A 23926-nucleotide genomic window follows, 5' to 3' on the forward strand; every position below is an offset into this window, starting at 1 on the left:
GGGCATCACCTGTTGCAAGTGGAGGATAAAACCTAAAAGTGGAAACACAACACACACCAAGTCTCTGCAAAGAATTTAATGCTGTGCTGCACAAAGCTGCTGTTAACATCAGGCTAACACAATGGAGCATTGCCACAGGATACACTGACTGCTTCACAGCCGATACCATGGTGCACTGACTGAATTGTGAACTGTGTAACATTAAGTGGCAAGATAACCGGCAATTTTACAAGAATCAAAAACAATGCAACAAACACAACACAGGGAAAGAGATCATTTTTCAACAGTTAATAGTAACTCGCCAAATGATGTTGAAGTCACAATAAAAGACGACATTCACGGCTAACTGAACGTTATATTCATGTTTTATAAGAACACTTTGACAATTTTGAAAGGATGTATATTTGCTTTCTTGCCGAGCGTTAGATGAGAACATCGATACCGCTATCGTGTCTGTAAGGTAAATCTGAAGCTATAGAGCCAGGAGATGGTTAGCTTAGCTTAGCACAAAGACTGGAAACAGGGGGAAACGGCTAGCCAGACTTCGTCCAAAGGTAACAAAACCCGCCAAACAGCATATCTTTATATTAAACACAATATATTGTCAAATAGTACTGAAACGCATTTGACAACGTTACTGTGGTGGAATTTATCACTGAAATTCATGCAATTGGATTTTTCGGGTTGCCAGATAGTTTATATGAAAAAATAAAACGATACAAATAGTCAAATCTTTGCTTTGAAAAGTCAAATCTGATTCAAATTCTAATTTATTTATGTTGTATCTATTTATTGTTAACTTATAAATGCTGCTATTTTAATTTTATTAAAATTAATCTTATTACCTATGTGCCTTTCATAACCTCTGTGCCATTTGTCTTGTTTTTCCTTTCAAACTGACTCAGTAAGCATTGCTTAAATAATTCCTATGTACTTTCTACGGTGCAAATGGCAAATACATCTTTTGAATCTTGAAGTTGAAGAATTCTGATTTGGTTACAGCCCAGCTGCCAAATGGCTGTTATTACCTGCGGACATACCCGGGTTTGCTTATTTACCCTGTTTCCAGTCTTCATGCTAAGCTAAGCTAACCAGCTGCTGGCTATAGCTTCGTATTCACCGTACAGACATTGTCTTCGAACTCTCAGCAACTATTAATTTTAAAAAAAAAACATGAATGTAGCCGTAAAATCTCAATGTTATACATTCTTACAACTTACAACTATGAACTTACACAGATATATACAATGTAACCATGTGATAATATGGGTTTACACTATCAGCTATGTTATACCATTTTATACACGTTTGACAATTTTTTCGACTACTATTGTTCACATACTGTATATGTTTTTATAGCAATCACATTTTCTCATAAAATAAAATCATCGAAGCTTTGTACAACAGAAACTACTGCATACACATCAGATTTAACAAACAAATCATAAAATCATACATGATTCTAAACCATCCTGAGCACATTTAATAATAAAAAAACATAAAATCAACAACAGGCAATAGAAAAACAGAAAGCTGTTATTCCAACTATGCTTATGGCTCTAAGTTCGCCTCACTTTCATCTACTACATTTGAAGAGGAAGGGCATTTTTACTCATCCACGGCAGGCTAACACTTTGTTTGTGATGACTGATGATACGCACTTGTGTAAAAATTATGAGATAAAACACACTTCAATCAGATCGTGTTTTCAGTGTATACAGGACATTTCTAAGACTCTTTTCTGTTCATAATCTATACAATATTGTCTTATCCGAAATTATCAGTATTTCAGAGTATGGATGATTCACTCTGATTCATCTAGAGATGCTTTTTTTTCTTCTTCTATTTATATATAATTTTAAGGTTATTTCAAAGTTTATTTGAACCCCTTCAGCAAATTTCTGCAGCATATAAAGACCCTGTACTGTAATATTCTTACTTGTCTGTAATTTTGACTTTTTTTTGTACGTTTGTCTCAGAGTTTAGCTCCCATAGTTTATGGGATCTAGGTTTTTGGGGAGATCGGTTTTGCTTAGCCAAACTCAGTTTTGGCTCACCCGTCTTGGCACCAGGTAGTCGTCATCCCCCTGCACTGATCCCAGAGGTGCCGCTGCGTCGCTCTCAGGTGTGGTTTGGGTGCTGTCGTGGACTTCAGCTTCAGTCTGAGTGATTTCAGGCCTGGCCTCGACGTCGTCGTAATTCTCCTGCAGGTCGTCCACCTCGTAAGTCACCTCATCTGTGAAAACAGTTAGTTGCCTGTTACAATTCCCTCAAGTCTGATTGCTGACAATGCGAGACTTTGTCAAAGTACTGGTATTCTAGTGTAAAAAGATGTGATCAAACTGGTTCTGAACTTTGGACGCGGTCGTCTCCTGAGGCCCCGTCAGTGGCGGCTGGAGAGATCAGCGGCTGAGCCACAGCCGGGTCGTCGATGTCGTCGTAAGGAAATGAGGAAGTGCTGCGCGCGTCGTTCTCCGTCACGACTTCAGGCTCGGATCTCAATCCTGCATGAACAACATTCATGCGCCTTTAGCAAATACGTTCACATCGTCCTGCGTTTCCAAATCACAATGCAGCGCAATTCCATTATGAAAACAGTAAACCATTCAAATGAAAGTTATGTTCTGTTATATAGACTGTGTGTAGAAGTATACTTATAATATACACACTATAAATTAATGACATAGTAATTTGAAGAATATATTATATTACATATATAATGATAATATTGTAAAAGCACAATGATAGCAATATAGTTGGGATGCCGAGATAATGCAAAGTAAAATGGAATATTGCTATATGAACAATTATATTCATATGCTGTAAATTATTGCTTTTACAACATCGTGCAATATTACGGCAATATCATGTTTAATAATATTCAAATGCGATACTTTTCTATTTGCAAGGTTTCTTACTTTTATTGTTATTCTATTAGGCACTGGTGTTAGCATTATTTCTTATTCACTTTCTGTTTTTTATTCTTATGTTGTATTTTACATTTCTATTTCAGTAAAATTGATCCTACTCTTATTGCTGTTCTATTTCACTTCATTTTAATATTACTTCTTTTATTTGATCTATGTTTGCTACTCTCCTTTGGGATTCATAAAGTTCTATATTATCTTATCTTTTCTTATCTTATGTTACCACACTTCCATTACTGCACACATGTAAATACTGGTGATATAAAACTAGGATTCACTCTTCTTCAAATTGATTAGGAAATTACACAAAAAAAAAATTCAAATAAAACAAATGAATGAAAATGTCTCGAGACTCACTGCCATGATTCAGCTCCTCCATTTCATTTGATTTGCTCATCACGTCGTCATAGCTGCCACTTTCAATCTCCACTTCTTTTCTTGACAACATTCCAGCTACACCAAAAAAAGAGCATTAGATGTTTACTGGTCAGGACAGCACATGTGTATTTTAAACTCTTTTTAAAGGCAGAATATTGCTCCAGTGCTGTACTTTAATCCGCTTTCAAGAAAGCATTGATGGGTAACAGTCATGTGCTGTTAGTTAAATTTTGAAATTTTAAGAGCTGAATTATAAATGCTGGACAAAAGCAGCTGTTATTTCTGATGGTCTTATACAGCAGCATACAGCAGTCAGAAATTAGTCAGCATGCAGAAAGTCTGGCCTCTTGTGGCAGCAGGCTCCAGTACATCTTTATTCATTACCTCTGTTCGAATGGTTCAAGACATTAAAAGTGAAACAAATGACCAATACTCAATTGTAACTCAAGCAATAACAACTAATACAGGTGTGATAGAAACATATACTCACACAAGTCGTTCGAGCCTTTCTTGGCTTTCTTGACCATGCAGATTCGAACGAACACGACAATCAATATCACCAGAACCAGAATGAATCCTACCACCAGCATTGCAGGCCATATGGGGGTGGTGGGGGGGTCGGGTGGATTGGTTGGTTTAGCCACATGTGCTGAAATCAAACACAGCCACCTTGTCTTTTACTCACAGAGCCGGGATGCTGCTGGATTCTTCTAGACATTCAGTGCCACGTTAATCAATTGTTTTTTTTAGTTGAATAAATTCAGATTTTACAGATTGCGAAAAGCGGATTCCGATGCCAGACAACTGAATGGGTATTTGGGGAACAAGCTTGACTTCTTGGGAAAAGGATTTGTGGTTTTGTTTACCGTTACAGTAGATCTCAGCAGGTTTGTCTGTCTTACAAGACTGGTGGCTGAGGCAGTGCTTGATGTTCCGGTTATTAAGGTCGCAACTCAGTGATGTTTCCAAGCTGACCTTGAAATTCAAATGTGTCTGTCTTTAGAGTGATACTTTTAAATTCAGCCATACAAAACAATGGAAAGTCTGACAGCTACAAGTGAGGGGTGAATGAACAGCATATAGTGAAACAGAAGATCCTGTGATGTCACAACACTTATTAGACTAATGAGTGGAAACAAACAGAACAGTGGAAATTCAAAGATTTACCGGCTCGTCGTTGTATTTTATTTTCATGTCTTTGTAGCCACCACAGTCAAGCTGTCGACACAGCATTTCCAAATGTGTCTGGGTAAATTCAGCGGACTTCAGGGGACACACTTTTTCCCACGTCTCTCGATAGTTGACTTCAATCTGACCTCCACATTTTTCTGTGGTCCTGAACCTGGCATTGCCTGTAAAAATGATAAGAATAAAAAAAAGGAATATGTTTAAAGGAATAGTTTGGCATTTTGGCTTATCCATTTTCTTGCCGGGAATTCTCTTGAATGAATCATAATGCTCTAATATATCCGTTTCGTTAATATTTTGTTAATATAATATCTGTATTTGAAGGGATTCACTATTTCGGCTGGAAAGATCAGAAAAATGATGTCACTCTCGGGACGCTTTCAAGGCATCAACAGAGAAATAAGTAAATACTTTATATCCTGATAAAATAGAAGAATCAAGAATAACGTGGAAAAACAAGGTGTGAGGGCCCTAAAAACTTAATTTGGCTCATTGGTAACATATTTTTTCCCTCTAAAATAATATTAATAACATTTCTTCAAACAAGGTGACAGGGAGATCAGATGAATACTCTGCATTTTCGACAAAAAGCACACATAATCATACTTACCAACACAGTAAACGGACACCAAATTTCCCTCACACTTTCCCCGGAATCTCTTGCACTGGCCAAGTTCATAATGGTTGTCCTCACAACTGACATGGTAGTACTTTTCATCTTTGATAGGCATTTTAACATGGGAGGTTTTGGCAAAGGCGTTGCTACGATTCTTCTGTTGGCAAACCATATGTGAGTTGTTCTGCTTCCAGTTACTGGCGCACACCTGGATGCCATTTATCATCACATCACCGGATGCATTTGAAAGGGTGACATTGGGTTCATCTAGGAAGGAAAGCAGTATAGTAACAATATCAAATATCAAAGGAGCAACGACGGTGGTTTTCTGGAGGGCTGTGTGCTGGAATATCTAGTTAGCTAGAAATAGCCGAACTCATAAACTCCTGAAAATTATTATTAGTAAATTAGTGAGCATTAGTGTTTCTTTTTTAATCTTTTGGATAGAACCAGGCTAGCTGTTTTCTCCTGCTTCCTGGTAGTCTTTATGCTAAGCAATGCTAAGCTACACTAAGCTTGCCGTCTGTAAAAACAAAACAGCTATAGTGATAGTGAAGATACTATGATCATTTACAAAGGCAATCCTGCAGACAATTCATTTTACCTTGACATTCAATAAGGAGCTGCTGCTTTGGTTGACTTTCAACAGAGGGAGAGACTTCCTTTTCACAGTCCCAGATGGTTTTGTTTGGATTCTCTACATCTGCACAGCTGAAGCTTGTGAACCAAAAAGACTCCAAAGTTGTTTTTGTGTTGTTCTTCAATGTGCCACATTCCAAATGCTTGCAAAGTTTCTCCCCCATAGGTTTTGTCCAGCCCTCAAAGGCAATGGCACTTTTTTTCCCCTCCGAGTGAATCATCGCAGCTCCGCTACAGGCCTTGCCTGTAGCCAGCGCCATCTTTCTCCATTCTAACAACAACAAGACGCAGATGACATGTGTTAATTATCTTACACTGTGATTAAGATTAAGGAAGACATGTTGAAATTTTTTGGACAAAGTCATTTGACATACCGGAGCATTGGAGGCCACCTGGCTTGCAGGAGCTCTTGTCAGGACTGACAGTACATGCCGCTAATGACTTTTTTGCAGAACACTGGATTTGTGAAATGGAATGAGTCCCTGCTGCCTTAGGTCCAAAGTAGTCGATCTCTTTGACGGCCTCACCACAGTTCAGCTCCTCACAGATGGTGTTTTTTGTGTTACTGTCTTGGAGAGCACCGGAGCAAACTGGGAGCCACTGGTCTTCATATTGCACCACCACATTTCCAGAACATTTATCTCTTGAGTCACTAAATCTGGGTTTGATGCTACCTGCAACACAACAATTCAAGTTACCAAGTTAGAACCCTTATGTTATTTATGCCATTTGTTAAAAGACAGAGAAATAAACAATTGATTGTTGGTTTTTCCCAATCCGTTCTCAATCTCAACTCATCAAATAGAGATGCTTGGTCCGCGGCTCCCGGCGTCTGATAACGACACACCGGGGCACCCTTTAGGATGAGACGCACCAGGCTTTCAACTCACTCCAATGTAAACTCATCTGACGGTATTAGACGGTCAGAGCAACTGAGGTAATATAAGGAGTAAGGAAGTCTGCTTAGGGAGGTCAGGGGGTGTGGTCCCGTCAGACAAACATAAGACTTTCCCCCAGGAGGCCACTGTTTGTGTCCCGTGTGACACCAAAAGTCAACACCACTTATTTTAACGTACTTTTGTTACGTCATGTCATTTATGTACTTCACTAAAACCACATACACACTTCGTAACGAGTGCAGTTATTTCAAATCAAACCACAATCTTTTCCTAAGCTTAACCAAGAAGTTTGGTTTCCTAAACCTAACTAGGTAATCTAAAATCTAAGGAAACTTATGTTGTACGACCATGTAACATTTCCCTGACGCTAGCAGCGTACCTATAGCATCATAGCTTGAATTGTAGGGCCACTGATAAAGCCTCAGTTTTTGACAAGTTGGGAGTGAGGAAGTATTTTTCCCAACTTGTTTTGACGTAAAATGATTTGGCCTATAACGAAAGGTTGTCCTTTGGAAGTTCCCTCTAGATTTCACTAGAATCTTTGAGATGTTCAGGTAGCTGCCTAATAAACAGAGTAACTGAAGGATACAATTGAAAATATTACCAATAGGGGCAAGAATCAACTGCAATTTGAGGTGGTAGGAATCCATGAGGCATTCAAGATGACCAAAAGGATAAACATTTCATTTTCCAAAAAATATTGGTTTTGAATATATATATTTTTAAATCAATTACCTGAGCAGACAACATAGGCTGGGTTATGGTTACAGGGCTTGTCATTGTCATCAATTCTGACGAAGTTGCACTGGTTCAGGTTGGTCGTCTTATTCGTGGAGTGGACACGTTTGAAAATCACCTGGCTTTTTTTAGGCTTGGTGATGGCTTTCAGGACTTCCCCGCAGCCCAGATTTTTACACAGCAACTCTGACTTTTGGTCTGTCCAGGTGTCGGCACACACCCCTCCGCACGTCTTGTTCAAACAAACTCTGACATTGCCCCAACACCCTTTGTCCAGCACCACTGTAATGTTTCCTGTGGTGAAAACCAAACAGTAAAAGGATGTTGTATGCAAACTTGCATCAGCAGATTTATTTCAGAACAGAATCATTTATCTCTATTCATGTATTTCTAAACTTGATCACAGGACAACTGGTGACGTAATAATTAATGGTTATGACGAATAAAAGACGAGTTTTCAATTAAAAAATGTAATTTCACATTACCTGAGCATGTCACAGTGGCAATAGTGTGTGCATAGTCAGATGGCGGTGTTTTGATTTTTTCACAGTCAAACAGAGATTCCTTGTTGGATGAGCAGCTGTAAGATTCATTCCAAATGGATTTCATCATATCAGCATTAGCGATTGTGGTATTGAGTAAGGCATTCCCACAGTTCATCTGCTGACACACAGTGTTTGCAGACTCTTGGTTCCATGTCGTGTTAGAGCCGGAGAGCCAGTAGATTTTGTTGCCTTGCTCTATCCCCACCATGCCAGAACAGGACTCACTCAGAAAAACCACCTTGTGCTCTGACAGGGACAGGAGAAAGACAGGCCGTTAGTATTAGGTTATTATAGACTAGCAACGTGTCCATGGTGTACCCTTCTTTCCTCACAAGATAGGGTTAGCAAGTACAGAAAGTTACTTTAGCCTAAGAATCATGAAAATGATGAGATGTAGTTTTAAAGTTTAGCAGTTTAGCGTCTTCCAGCTAATTGGGTTGATTGTACAACTTCACTGTTTTGGTTCAGTATCAGCAATATCATCAACCGCACTACGGTAGCAACTAGCTTGTGAACATAGTGGAACATTTGTTTTAATTTTACCTAATATTTCCTCTCAGGAGTTGGTGCTGTAGCAGAGCGAATATTGGACTGTCAGGTACCCTGAAACACGACTTGAATGCTAATATCGCTCCATGTCAGCTGGATGTGTAATGAAAACTAAATAAACTAAAATAAGCAAAATAAAAAGATAAAAACATGAATGTATTTGCTAATGCACTTTTCACAGGGCGAGACCATCAGAGGGTTAAAATGTGGAGTCAAATTTCACATACAAACTCCAGGTGGAGTCTTTGCAAGGGCTGTATTAGAATCAAGTTCACTTGAGTGCCTACACCTCTCTGCTGTAACTGACAGGTTGGATTTGGTGAATGAGAAAAACAGACAAATGGAAAGAAAAAAAACCACTCACCCTCACAGGTTATTGCTTTCGCCATCGCCTTCTCGTCTTGTTGCTTGATTGGAGTAGTGATGCAATCAGATATGTTTATGGCGTTTTTTGCGCATTTTACATTATAAGCCAGAAATTCACTTGAACCCTGGCTGAATTGTTCCAGATCGGATTTTTGGTTTTTACCGCAGTCCAATTGTTTGCAGATAACATCGGAGTTGATGTCTTTCCATTTGTTAGCGTAAACTCTTCGCCATGTGTCCTCATGCTGGATCTCCACTCTCCCGGCACATCTTCCAGGACCGTCTATCAATCTCACTCCTATGCTAGCTGCTCCAGGACAGCAAGAGAATTGTCAAACATGTAACATGTAAGTGTTCATATTGCACCCACGTGGGCAGAAATAAATGACATTGGATATACAGTATACTTTGTATCACAACATGACATCACAAAAATCTTTGCTTCCACCATGATGTCAAAGTTAAAAATAACAGGAAGAGACTATCACCATATGACTCCTGCCATATCTCACCTGCACAGACTACGTAGGCGGTGGAAGGACAATCAAAAGGGTTGTCGTCACGCTTGGCTCTACAGTGCCACAGTGAGGCTTCGTTGCCTGAGCACCACACATGGTCCATTATCCCCTGTGTGTTTTGGGTTTTTGGCTCACTGAGTGAGTCGATTGACTGAAAAAGCACAGAAAAAGTTACTTTGATGAGATTACTACTACTAATACTAATACTAATAATAATAATGGTAATAATACTCATAGGCACTGCTGATATAAATACAAAAAACACAAAAGTAATATTTTGACATTTGGGCTTTTTTGTCAAGAACTACATGAGAAGACCGAGTACCACTCTCACATCTGTCAGTGAAATATGAAGTCACAGCCAGGAGATGTCTAGCTTAGCTTAGCATGAAGACTGGAAATGAGGGGAAGCAGCTAGCCTAGAGGTAAAAAAGCCCTCCCCACTAGTTTCCAGCCTTACCGCTAAGCTAAGCGTCTCCTGGTTTCATGTTTAACGAAAAGATATGCGAGTGGTATTGATCCTCTGATGGAACTCTCAGTAAAATAGTGAATGAGCCTATTTCCAAAAATGTCAAACTGTTTCTTTCCACATTTAAAGCGAGACTATGTAACTTATGTAAAAAAATAATAATTTAAATAAAAAAACAACAGTCTTCTTACAAATGAAAAGTTATATAAAGAATGATAATAATATAAAACGCAATGCTCCATGAAACATACTCATGCTTAATTTAACACACTCAGGGGTTTTGCTGCTTCAGATTTACAAGGTCTGGCATGACCAGTAGCTTATGCTGCTAATGTTTGCTAATGTTAACACACATTCGATATTATTGTCATTTTGCTGACTTCATGACTTTAGTCTCTACTGCAACTGATATACTAAATTATACTATACTGTACGTTTGCCATTATCCTGTAATTGTCACTTGTGGCCACAGTGGCTGCTATTGAGCAAAGTTACATGAGCTTGCATTAAATAAAACATTTATTTTAAAAGTGCCATTAGCCGTGTTTCCATTCAATTGGCAAGCATGTTTTGAGCAAACTTTTTAAAATGCCACAAAAAATAAATGCTAGTTAGGCACGTTTTGGTCAGAAGTTTGGTCAGAAGTTGGCGCTCTAGGCTACATGGATGTAATCCGTCAGAAGAAGAAGAAGTAGCGGTTGTAAACCAAAAGTCCCTTAACGAGAGAAACATGGAGAGAGGTCTTTGGGAATTTCTTTCTATTGGTCAAGTTTTAAAAAGTTCTTTAATTTGAACAAGTATCGGCCATGTTTCAAACTGTCAGGAGTCGAAAAGACGAGCCTCGGCACGCTATGGGAATAACCGGGAAGACGGCAACAGCTGAAACAGCTGTTCAGACACACAAGTTAAATGTTTGCTACGTCAGAAGTTTTTTGGCCGAATTTGTCCGTTCCCATACAGGTTTATCTAATGCACATGAATGTACGTGAATGCCACATGTAAACACGGCTACTGAACTTCTGGTTCTGAAAACTCACACTCCCACAGTTTAGCTCCGAGCAAACCACTTTAGAATCCTCTTTGGTCCAGGTGGAGGCGCACACCGGTTGAGGTGTACCATTCACTTCAACATAAACTGAACCATAGCAGCTGGTGCGTTTCTCATTGACCATCAGAACCACTGACACATTGGCTGTGAAGGAAAAAATAAAACAAACATAGGCAAGTGTTTTTGGTATCACGATTAATATTTTACAAGTGGCTCAAGATATAAAGGTTGAATAAAAATGTAAAATAATATAGAAGACAAAACAAAAAAAGATCATGGTGATAAAAGTTGTTGATGATCTGGAAATTCAACAAATTAGTGGTTGCTTGTGGGAAAGAGGAGGTTGGATATGAATTAGCTCAAATACCTGAACATGTCAGATGTGAGCCACTGACATCCTGACTGTGATTGACGCTGTTGCCACAGTGCATTTGCTTGCACCAGTCATTAGGATTGGTTTTGTTGCTTTGGACAGGCTTCCAGTCGCCATTTTCCTTTTTTTGCAACTGCCCGGAACATACATTTGGGTTTCCTTTGAGTCCTTTGAGTTGCACTCTCTCGTGATCTGTTCATGAACCATTTCTTAATTATCTGCAACACTCGAGTAAACTTAATGACTGTATGTATGAGTGTATGTGTGTGTGTGTGTGTGTGTGTGTGTGTGTGTGTGTGTGTGTGTGTGTGTGTGTGTGTGTGTGTGTGTGTGTGTGTGTGTGTGTGTGTTACCTGTGCATATGACAGAAGCAGGGTTGTTGCATTGATGTTTTTCCGACTGGGCACACTGCCACAGGTGAGTGACATTTGTAATGCCCAAACAATTGATCGTCATCTTCCTCTTTTCTTTAAATCCCTTCCAGCCCATCCATTGCTGCTTAACAACCTCCTTGGACGTGCCGCAGTTGAGGGTTTTGCACAAAAGGTCAGCTTCATTCGTTCCTTTTATGTGAGAGAAATCACATGTACAGTGTTGAATAATTATTATCATACCAAACATATCACAACACCTGACACCTAACCCAAACAAATCCTTTTAAATGCATTACAAAGTCAAAAGTTAACATTAAAACTTCTTTGAGCTTTAAAATATAGAAAGAGAAAAAAAATTGAGTTATAAGTTGTCCCACAGCTTTCCCTGCTAAACTTCTCAGGTGGTTTCATTTAAAGTTACTACGAGGAACTTTCATTTTGTGTCGATTTTGGCGGTCCCTGTGGACGAGAGCGGTAGTGTTTCTGAGCACCAGATTCCCTTTAGAAAACCTCTCATTTTACTGCAGCAGGGTCTGACAGTCTGCTCCGCACAGTTCCTGGTTCTGGTTCTCCCGTGTCTCTCTTCCCTCCATCGGGCCCAACAATACGGCCTGGGCCTCCAGCAGCGCGGTGTCGGTGTTGGCTCCCAGTGAGGCAAAGCTCTGCTGGTCGGAGGCCCGGAAGGAGTTTCTGGTGAACCTGCATGATTTCATCTGATTTTGCACTAAATCTAACACGGTGGCACAGATGACAAGGATTGAGAATAACTTTGTAGAAATAGCTAATCTTCTCGCTGATGGTCTCGTCAAATGTAGGTCATATAGAGACATCAGTATTAAAATTTAAATTTCAGAACCAGTTAAAAGTTCCTCATAGTCACTTTAAATAAATACCTGAGGCCCAAAGATTTGAATGTTTCACACCAAAAAAAAAAAAGAAGCAAAAACAGGATTAAAAGAAGGAAACACATTTTTGAAGCAGCAGTTCGTCTCATCTCACAACCCCTCCGATTTATCTTGTGACCCTTTAGAGGGGGGGGCCGGACCACAAGGCTAAGAACCACAGAATGGAACTACCTGACTTTGTACAAAGTAGAGAAAACTACTGCACCTCCACCTCGGCCAGCAGTAAAATACACATTGATGCATAACAGGCCCACTTTTCATACATTTACTGAAGCCAAATTTTGAATGCAGGACTTTTACTCGTAATGGACGTCTTCTACCCACTGGGTCAAGACTGAATGCTGTTGAAGTGCACTGTATGCATGATGTTAACTCTTACCCCAGTTGGTATCACAAAAGTAACCCGAATACGTTTCCCCTCCATTTGTGGAGTACTGGACAGCTCCCGCACACCTAAATCCATCCAGGTTTATATTGATTTTATCTAGATGAGCAAACACAGGTAATCCAATTACATCATCATCATCAGGAATACTTTTAGCAGCACATTTTGTATCTTAATAAGTGTAAAAGCTCAGCCTTACCTGAACATTTAATCTTTTGCAGAGAATCTATTCGGGGGTGGCTGATGTCCCAGCCGGGAAAATCACAGTTCCACAGATTACTCTCGTGTCCTTTGCAGTTCACCTCGCTGATCCAGACTTTGTCAATGGGCCATGGCACAGGCTTCGTCGAGCTCTCATTGCGGTGCCCACAGCTAATGCTCTCGCACACCACTTTATCGTTATTCTCGTTCCAGTTTCTCCCCCCAACGTAGCCCAATTTGCTACTGTGGTAGATCCCGATGTAGCCTTCGCATGGGTTACTCCCATTTATCAGAATGGTGCTGTCCTTATCTGGTCACATGACAGGAGGTTTATAGAAGTGGGTAAATATACGCAGTGACCATTTTGTCATCTATTCATTTTCTTTTTGATACATTATTGCTACACATTTTACTGTGACAGAAAATGCTTTTCATTGAGTCAAATTTTATAAGAACTTTGCAAAAATGTGTGAGCTCTGTTGTCTTGAAGGCTTTTTTTTAGCTGTCACAAAAACCTGAACTCTCACCACAATGAAACATTCTTTTTTTCCCCATTTTTATCATGTGTTACTATTAGTTCAAAATTTAGTGCAACTTTAACAAATAAAGAAATTATTTAATAGAGAAGAAAACTTTATTTTACAAATATGTAATTTCTGTATTTCCAGGAATATCTTTTTAGGTCTATCTTTGACAAAAAAAAAAGGCTCAATTCAAACCCAAGTACTTTTTTATTCATTTTCCTATTTTCTATAATTTAAAAAAAATATATATATATATATATATGTGTGTGTGTTTATATATATATGTATATATATACATATATATGTATATATGTATGTATATATATATATATATATATATATATATATACATTTATATATATATATATATAAACACACATATATATATATATATATATATGTTTATTTTTTTCCCTTGCAGCTATGCTGACAACACCCAGGTCTACATCTCCACCTAATTCATCACCCCCACCACCCACTCCACCATCAACAACATGCCACACTGATATAAAAACCTGGATACAAGCCAACTTTCTCAAACTTAACAGTGACAAATCTGAAATCCTCCTCATCGGCCCCAAATCACTAAACAAATCTCACCACAACTTCTCCCTCTGCATCGATGCACCACTGTTCCTGCTTACACATATGTCCGTAAACTTGGAATCATTTTTCATCAAATCCTCTCCTATGAAAGCCACGTCAATCACATCACAAGAAACGTCTTCTTTCATCTCAAAAACATCGCCTGTCTCCGCCCCTCCCTCTCCTCCTGAGCCGCTGAAACACTCATCCTCGCCTTCATCACCTCTCGACTGGACTACTGCAACAGCATCCTGTACGGCTCACCCACCAAAATCATCAACAAACTACAATACATCCAGAATCCAATTCAACATTCTCCTCATCACATACAAAGCCCTTCATAACCCTGAGCCCCTTCATACCACTCATACCTCCTGCATCAACACGCTCCCACCTGCCTCCTAATAAAAGCAAATACTATATATATATATATATATATAATATACATATATGTATGTGTTGTCAAACATAAAAAAAACTTTCACTGCAACCTGTAAATTACTTAATCCAAAACATCGCAAGATTATCTTTGAAGTCATTTAAATATCACCCACATTGCTTTGTGACTTTACTAATGTATTTTAGACAATTTTAGACAAAAGTGTTCCGATGTAACTTCTATATCAAGAGACTAACATAAGCACTTACATAATATGAATTAATATATCATACAGAGGACACGTGCTATGACTGTTGGTCACCCTCATACATTTTTTATGAAAGATATGAAATTGGCACAAATTTGAAATGTACACGATGCATGGGATTTCTTTCTACACATCAAAGTTATCAAATAATATATACAATATTTTGTATTATTCAGCTTTTAATCTTGTATCAAAATGTGCCAAGTCAGTCAGCATCACTAAATTGAGGCTGTCAAAAGCTTAAAGAACATTTCTTTTCTGACACTTACATTTTTAAACCTTGATAAAAGAAAATGTCAAAAATAAACTTCTACTGGAACCATAGTCGCTAAGTTTCTGCCAACGGGTGTAATTCTAGTATACTACTGTGCTGTTCACACAACCCCTTATCTTTTCATTGGAGCTTTAACCTTCAGGAAATGACAAAAACATTTCTTTTTTAGGTTCAGCAAGACATTTCCTGCAGCATCTGCCTTCCAAAACTGCTATGCTTGACATTTAAGTGTTGAAATGATCCCAGATACAGAGAGTTGACTCTAAAGAGAATAGTTGTAACTTGCCTTGCTGACTGTGAGCCGTGCGGAGGAGGAGAAGGAGGAACCACATCATAGCCACAGCTCATGACCTGTCATGAGAGTGAGGCAGACGAGTGATCGGCTCCGCTTTATATTGCCAAGGATGTGCCCACCGAAGACGGACATGAGCTGCTACATGTGTGGTGCGTGAGAGTTAGACTCACAGATATTGTCTCATGAAAGAAAACTGAATGGCTCATATATGTGAAGGACCTGCGGCATAAAAGAAAAAACTAATATGAAATATTCTTTTATTATTTGCGACCAAAATATCCTGAATAAATCAGTGGGTGAAGGCTACAAAAATATATAACTTATAAGATATTTTACATACTTATATTTGTGTAAAATAAATATGTGAACACTAAAATTCACTCATCATTTGAGACACACTAGAAGTATCTTAGAGCTGCTACAGATTTCATGAGATTGTAAAATTCATGTCCGTTGATAAATTGTGAGGTGATTTAACATGCAGCATGTTTTACAACTGATATGCATTATGTATTTGAAAAAATGTGGTTTTGTCCTCTAGCAAGGATTGCAATGTAGGTTTTTAATTTTTACAGTCTGCAATATACGCATTTAATGAAAATGGAGGCTTGAATGTACGTCCAATCAAATCCATTTATATTCTCCTAATATAAGTCTGATATATTGAATTTATTCCAATTCTTTAAAGTTGCATCTAATTAAAGTGTCTTTTTTTCATCATAAATATGTCACGGCAACACAGATGGGGTTGGTAGATTCAAATTGATATTTATAAAAATAGTTAATAAATGTCAATAATTGCTGTAAAGCTAAAATCTAAATTTATTAAATTTTCATTTTTCAATTATGCGACATGACTGCTCAGCCAAAAGTTATATTAGTGTACCCAACAATGTAATTATAAGTCCTGAACAATCCTAAAACAAACAAAACAGACAATATTCTGTGAGTAAGAAATAGGATTAAATGATTTAAAAACGTAATAACCTTTTTATTTGTAGAGAGATCTCAGTCACATAGCAGACATGTCGTATAGTTGTCTTAAAATCGATGACAGCATCGTTAATATATGACAACTGCCTTTAATAAAAGTCAAATGTATGAACCTCTTTAAGTTGTTCTGACATCTGAGAATAAGTCCTTAAATACAAAGACTGAGCTTTAAGAGCAACACACTGCCGTCATCAAGGGAGCCAAATGCCGAATTTCATCAAAGAAATGTCAAGCTATTAATATTCTTGGAAAAGATTTATTATTTTACTGAGAAAAAAAAAAAAGCGACCAACCTCCTGCTGCCTATTATCAAAAAAGCATCTAGGAACTATAAAAAGCTCACATAGTGAAATATCCTGCTTCCTCAACAGAGACATCAAGACTTTGAATATCATTTGATTTATTTGTTGCGTTACAATGACAAAGAATATAAATGTATCAATTACTCAGATGTAACTCTCCATTTACATTTGATGCAATCGTTCAACCTGGACACACTTGGAGAACATGGGCACATGTAAGGACACAAGTTAAATGTTATATACTGTATATAGCACCTCAACAAAGTGCTCGACAAAAGAATAAAAATGACAACTGATGAAGATAGCACATAAAAATAAAAGCAATTAGAAGCATCTCAACTCAGATAGAGTACATGATTCAAGTACAAAGACCCTCAAACAGACCCAAAAACAAGTGTTCTCAATATTTTGAATGGGGGCTACCGGAGATAATGGCATTAGTATTTCACTAAGACACTCGGCAGCAAGATCATTCAAAGCCTTCTAGTTGAGGAGGTCAGGTTTCCTTTCTCTCAAAATGATGATTAACTGATTCTTATAGAAAACTCTAACACTGATTTCCTGATTCAACAAACTATTTGAAACTAAAAGACTTATTCCTTAGTGGTGGAAAGTCACTCAGTACATTTACTGAAGTGCTATGCTTTAGTACAAATTGTTTTGAGATACTTGTACCCTCCAAAAGTATCCAATATGCAACTCTATATTAAAACAACTATTAACTCTCTAGTAACGATCATATGCATAACCTGTACCGTTACTTTTGAAACTTTGAGTACATTTTGCTGACCTCTGTACTTTTACTTATGCACACTTTGAATGGAAGACTTTTACATGTAACGGAGTATTCTAAACTTGTCGTTTGGATACTTTACTGTAGTCCAAAGATTGGGTCGGGACCCAAAGGTCCGGAGATTTTATCAGGGTCGCCAAATAAATTAGCAAAATGTCTTCCATTGTCTTTTACTCAACATTTATATCTGCAGTTCACCTTTGAGCCGCATAAGGGAGCCTGAATGATTGTACTGTTCTGAAAATTGAAGCCTATAACATTCAATCTAATATGAAAGGCTAGCGAACATTGTGTTAGTTGAAAAGAATGAGATAGCGTTAACTCTTATAAAGTATTTACATGTGTATATGTTTTCAATAACACATGCATAAAATAAAAGTTGTGATTTATCAAACGTACGTCTCTTCTCAGTGGCTGGTTAATCTATTCAAGATAATATCAGGTGATCTAGAAATGACTGTTATTGACGCACAAATTCTCTCTTCTCAGGATTTAGAGAAAAGGCCTGTTTGGTCGCGATGGTTTGTCATTTTTATCAAGTGGGTCCAGTTTAGGAAACACTGGTTTAAAGTACGAGTGAAGTATCTGAGTTCTCGTTCCACCACAAATGATCATCGTCCCAAGTTTAATTTGTAGAAAGACGTCAATATAAACATTTCTGTTAAACCATGTTTCGTTAGTGATGCTTTTAATTAAAATGTCACAGTGATAAAAAAAATTTTTAAATCTACAATGTTGCAAGAACAAGAAACAAACTCCTTCCCTGAAACCAAATCAGCATGACAGCCTCTGGTGCCCGTGGTCAGATTTGACATGTGCATGCTGCCTGGATGTGGACTGTGGTTACAGGTGCAAACTGAAAAAAAATAGCACAGAGCTGCTCAGAACTGTGCCTGTGTGGTTTCAGACTCCAGAGATAAAACACACCAGCAAGTAAACATCAACCCCACGGAGCTGTGCAAAAACACACGTAAGGCCAACAGAAGTACTCTGAAGTGACTTCAGCTGTTAAAGAGCATCTCTCACAGGACTCGTTCAGATCCTTTACTGCAGCGTTAAAGCCCAGCACTGAACACGCTACTCTAGTAAAAGCACCTACGCATTATCAGCAGGATTCACCTAAAGTAGCAAATGTAAAATTACCCTATACAGAAAAATGGCCCCTGTGACTCTTATTACATATTATTTTATAATTATTCATGTTTTGGTAAGCAGCGTTTATCTGTTGCCTTCTGTCAAGCTGGATCACATTTCTAACCATTTAAATACAATTCAGCAAAGTCTATGAACTCATATACTATCTTTAATATGTCAAATCTGAATTTTTAATGTAACTGACAAAAAATGGTTGATAACAAATAGAAGTGTTAATTAATGTATTTGTCAACAAGGCAAGTTTATTCACATAAAACATTAAAAACATCAAAACATAAGGCAAAAGAAAAGGAGATTTAAAAACAATTAAGAACATTGATTGAAACATTGAAAACAGTCATTAAAACACTAAAAAGCAGTGTAAGAATTAAAATACAGTAGTAGTAAAATGCAGAAATTGATTAACAACTAGAACTCCTCCATGAGCCCCCAGAGCTGCAATTAAATACTGAATGACATATTTGCAATAATATAAACCATAATTGTTGACAAATACTGTACATAAATAAGCACTTAAAATGCTCTTACATCTCCAACTAGATACATGCTGCTCATCAATGTCATCGCAGCCTTTTGCCTACAAGATGAGATAACAGTGCCTTCCTTTGAAATACTCTCAAACCACTGTTTTCTTTGGCTTGTTTGAATGTATTTTATGTCTTATAAATACTCACTATTCTTATCCTTTAAAACAAAAAGAATAAACACAGATGCATTCAATAAAAGGGGTAAAATTGTTGAACAATATTGAGATTGATTTTTTTTTAAAACCTGTGATACAATAAAACAATTTCAAAGAATGCAAAAAATAAAATGTAATGTTGTTCATGCAATCTGTTGATATAATGTATTAATATTAAAAAAAGCTTGTATTTGTTTGCAGATTGTTTATTGATTTAGTAAATTTTGCAGGTGTAATAAGCAGTGGTTCCAGTTTATAACCTGCATGCTTATTGCTATAATTGCTAGTGACAGTGAATGATCTTTTTGTGGCTGTGCCAAAGGTTTTCTTATTCATTTTGAAAGTTTTTTACTCTTAATTTTAAGCACAAATTAAAGATGTTCAGTTTAGCTCAGCGTTAGACTATGCAAAAAAATTTCTCCTCATCAACTAGTGAAGCAAACATTTCTGAGATGATTTTCTGCAAAAGAACAGTCATTTTAATAGGTGTAATTTCCAGTTCAATATTACGGCAGAACATTCTGAGGTTTGATCTCGCGTATGACTCATGCAGAGGAGTTTTGACCGCGCACGCTACATTTATCAGCGCAGATCAGAGATTAGGCATAACTGACTCAACCACTAGCTTGTGAGCGGAGCTAGCTTAGCAGAAATGAAGCCACAAACCTCAGGGTGTTTGTGTAGGCAAATCGTCTATCTAGGCAGGAAATTGCGATCTCACACTCACTTTTGCATCAGATGTATTCTCAGAAATCATGAAATGATCCACTCCGAACTTTGTTTATTAGAGTTTAAGAAAATGGAAATGTAGCGCACAAACCAATAGACGTCTTTCAGAAGTTTTCAATGGCGGTTCTTCTACTCCCACAGAGTTAAAACAAGAGACTGAGTTTGTTCATTCATGTTAGAATTACCTCTTGTTGCCAACGGAGATGATTTGGTTGCTGGATAATGAACAGAAATGGCTGAAAATTGACTGAAAAGCTACATTTAGTCTTTAAATTGGGAATTAAATTAAATTTTAAAATGTATTTAAATGTATTTATTTAACATATACTACATATATATATATATATATATATATATATATATATATATACATACACATACACCATATATACCAATGATATATGTTTCTTTCTGTCAATAGGCCTGGATCCCATGAAAAGAACAAACCAACAATACATTGATCCCACCAAGTACTGTCAGTTAAACACATCAATGAGCCATACTGTTGCACTAGCTGACATGTTCCTTCATCACCGTGAACACACACACACACACACACACACACACACACCCTGTAGCATACTGTATATTAATAAGTCACATACACTGTCCTGCTGCCTTAAAATACTCACTAGTACTAGAGCGGAAATTTAGATCTGTGACTTTGCTATGTGCTTTGGCATGATTTAAAAAAGGAAATGTTTTGTCACTAATGAAAATCTTAATTCAACTGCAATAAGTGTCCTAAATATACTCCCTGTTCTTATTCTTAATTTTAAAAAAAGATGCATTCAATAAAAGGTTTAATATTCTGAAACAATCTTGAGATTGAAAAGAAGTTGATATTTCTGAGCCGTTTTTGAAGATTGACGCCTTTGGTTAGAACTAGTGCGCATGGAGCTGAGAGCCACAGACAGAGTGGGGAAGTCTTTCATTATGTAGAGACTGATGAACACATTGTTGTTTTGTTTTTTTAATTATGAAAATTGTCTAAAAAGAGAATCAATAATTGTATTAGGTTGAGATATCCTCTGGAGAAATTATGGAAAATAAAATTCTCCACTGAACCAACACTAATGGATATCATGTAAGTGTGATCGCACAATGAAGAAGCTGTTTAGTGAAATTCTCTTACACAAAACTCAAATCATTTGTCAGGCCAATAATCTTAAGGAAAATGACTAAGACAAATTCTTTAACCCAATTATTATTGTTAAGGTTCCTCTCTAATTCAATGTTTGTGTTTATATCATTTATAAAAGCCTGAAATTAAAGTAATTAAAGTATATATTTTATATCTCAGGGACTTCAAACTACATTCCTTGTTTTTTCTGTATTTCAGATCCCCAATTCTGAAAGAGAATGAGAACCACTTTGTATGATCTATGAAGCATCTAAAGGAAATGCCTTATCACAGTGTGTTAAGTGTGCGTGTGTGGTGCAAGAGATGGGGGGAGGCTTTATGGGTTATTGCAAAGGGGTGGAAGAGGGAAGGTGGAGGTTTTTTAAGACGAGACACGACAGTCAAAAGCAGTTTGAGAGTTTGGGCTATTTTGCTCTTATAAGTGGAAAGAAAACATCCAAAATACACGTTAAGGTGTTTATTTTGTCTATTTGCGTCTGTAGATTTAGCCAATGCCTCATTTGAATTTTAACAAAACATTTCAGAAAACTTGTAATATAAAAAATAAATGTCTTAATGTGAGTAATCAACTGAGGAAGTTTTATGGTGATATCCAATCATTTCATGTTTTACCCCATTCAGCTGTAGTGTGAAAATGTATGGAATTTAACAATACATATCTTTGAATGCCAAGTGTTTTTTCAGTCTGTGAGCATTAATCTCCACTTCAGCAGCACTTACACACACCAAACGTTCCAGTTTCATTCCTCTCTGTATTCTGAAGATTTTTACAGAGAGCTTTGTTTATATATCCTTCATATTTTATTCATAAACACATGGCAAAAGAGATTTTGTATGGCTGTTGAGAGCATTTAATTATATACATAATATACATGTGTGTCCCCACCCTATTTTTTCGTAGCCCATTGTTGGTGGGATTTTTCTCTATTCTATGGTAGCCTAATTATTAGGGTCAGAAAGGGTTACTAGTTGTAGTCGGTGAGGGCAAAAGTAAAGCAATTTTAATGTCATAAAAATGTAGTGTTAGACTTTAATATGTCATAAAAGTCATATGTCATAAACAATGTAATAAAAAAGTCATACAAACTTTCAGTATGTCATAAAAAGTCATACAAATCTGAGTATGATTATAAAATGTCATAGTTTAGTCTGCTATAAAAAGTAATGAAATTGTCATTTTAAAGTATATCATAAAAACATTTATAGTAGGATATATTTTGTAGTAAAAAGTCCTACATTTTTTGAATATTTGTATTCATGCCATAAACAATGTCATAGAAATAGTATAGCATGTCAAAACAATAATTTATATTTGTACTATGAAGATGGCTGCGTCGGCATTGTTTTGTGTTGTTTAGCCGGAGCTCTTTCACCAGAGATGAGCTCATAAACATCAGCCAAAGAAGTTCAACCTGCCAAAGACGATGATGGTGCACTTCTTCACCGCCATCATGGAGCCCATCCTCTGCTCTGGTAGGCTGCAGACACTGCCGAGGACAAGGGCAGACTTGTCTGCTGAGAGAGTGATTGGCTGCAATCTGCCGTCCCTCCAAGACTTGTACGCCATCAGGACCCTGAGGAGGGCAAGTAAGATTGTAGCCGACCCCTCTCCCCCTGGACACACACTGTTTGAGTCCTTTCCCTCTGACAGGACCAGGACCTCACGCCACAAAAAACAGTTTCTTCCCGTCTGTAGTTGGGCTCATCAGCAAAGCCTGGGACCCCCACTGACCTGGATATAACATCACAGACATTAACACATCCTTGCACAACCCTTCACTTTAACACTTTAATAACAGACTTATTATAACATACTCTTAATTTGTTGTTATGTGTTTGTTTATTCAATGGCGGGCCGTGAGTTTTATACCTGGGCCTTCAGTGTTGTCCTACTACAGTTGAACCACCTCCTAATAACCTCATTATGACGCCACAGCTGCGGGTTATTAGGGGTGTAACAATACACGTATTCGTATTGAACCGTTTGGTACGAGGCTCACGGTTCGGTACGCATTATGAACCGAACAATACAGTTGTATATTACTGTTGCATTTGGAAAATTCAGAAGCTTAAATTGTGGCAAATAAAACGCATTCCCAGCCATAAAATGTGCAACGCTTCTCCAACGCTGTCAGCCAGGAATACCGTTCGTGGCGCACAAATCCTTTTCCTGTCTGGGTCAGGGCTGATGTCCAGCTTTTCTTGAAATGTCCTTCTCCAGAAGTCTGTTTCTCCTCCTTCAGCCATTGAGTGTTAAAAAAACAAAGCTAGGTTAAAAAAAAAAAATCTACACTAAGCAAAATGCTAAAAATGTCATGTCAATGTCATAACTTCTTACATATCTTTCAACTTGAACTCTTACTACTACTAACTTCTGCTAGCTAGCTTCAGCTTCACAACGGTCATGCTAGCCCACTGACCAATCACGCCGCACGTTAGTGCTGACATACTCGGCTGGGCCAACCAGAAGCTCTGACATGTCAAAGAATACGCCCAACATGTCAAACTAAAAATCTGATTGGTTGAAGACTATGACAATCAACAATATCGTCTCCATTCACTTAAACTGCAAAGGGTTTCCTGCTGGCCTCAGGCCTCTCTTCTTACCTAGAGACATAGAGGTGAAATCTGATTGGATACCAGTTCTACTTAAAACAAGCTGCACTGGAAGTAGAGCAACAGAGG

The 23926-nt window shown here is 37.6% G+C and overlaps 1 protein-coding gene across 1 annotated transcript; it reads right to left on the bottom strand.

Annotated features, from left to right (window-relative positions):
• Window positions 1-61: 61 nt before the first annotated feature.
• Window positions 62-22808, bottom strand: LOC137889110 (scavenger receptor cysteine-rich type 1 protein M160). Its single transcript, XM_068732742.1, has 19 exons — window positions 22658-22808; window positions 13117-13428; window positions 12912-13016; window positions 11607-11816; window positions 11248-11445; window positions 10870-11024; window positions 9358-9514; window positions 8844-9152; window positions 7871-8176; window positions 7383-7679; window positions 6123-6422; window positions 5714-6019; window positions 5104-5376; window positions 4473-4657; window positions 4172-4280; window positions 3796-3954; window positions 3285-3380; window positions 2355-2504; window positions 62-2236 (listed from the first exon to the last, which is right to left on the bottom strand). The coding sequence occupies exons 1-19, from the start codon at window positions 22806-22808 to the stop codon at window positions 2043-2045; spliced, it is 3972 nt and encodes a 1323-aa protein (XP_068588843.1). The 3' UTR covers window positions 62-2042.
• Window positions 22809-23926: the final 1118 nt, after the last annotated feature.

The sequence above is a fragment of the Cebidichthys violaceus genome, unplaced genomic scaffold, assembly GCF_023349555.1.
Source record: "Cebidichthys violaceus isolate CVI_PGR_0920_01 unplaced genomic scaffold, fCebVio1.0.p SCAF_6, whole genome shotgun sequence".
Classification (NCBI taxonomy): domain Eukaryota; kingdom Metazoa; phylum Chordata; class Actinopteri; order Perciformes; family Stichaeidae; genus Cebidichthys; species Cebidichthys violaceus.

Excerpts from the sequence above, each read along its gene's own strand:
- LOC137889110 (XM_068732742.1), bottom strand. The coding sequence starts at position 22,808 with ATGGCGTACAAGTCTTGGAGGGACGGCAGATTGCAGCCAATCACTCTC. Across the intron at positions 11,817-12,911 it reads CTTTTGTGATACCAACTGGG|GAACGAATGAAGCTGACCTT; the intron begins GTAAGAGTTAAC and ends CTCACATAAAAG. Across the intron at positions 9,515-10,869 it reads CGGAGCTAAACTGTGGGAGT|TCAATCGACTCACTCAGTGA; the intron begins GTGAGTTTTCAG and ends GTGCTTTTTCAG.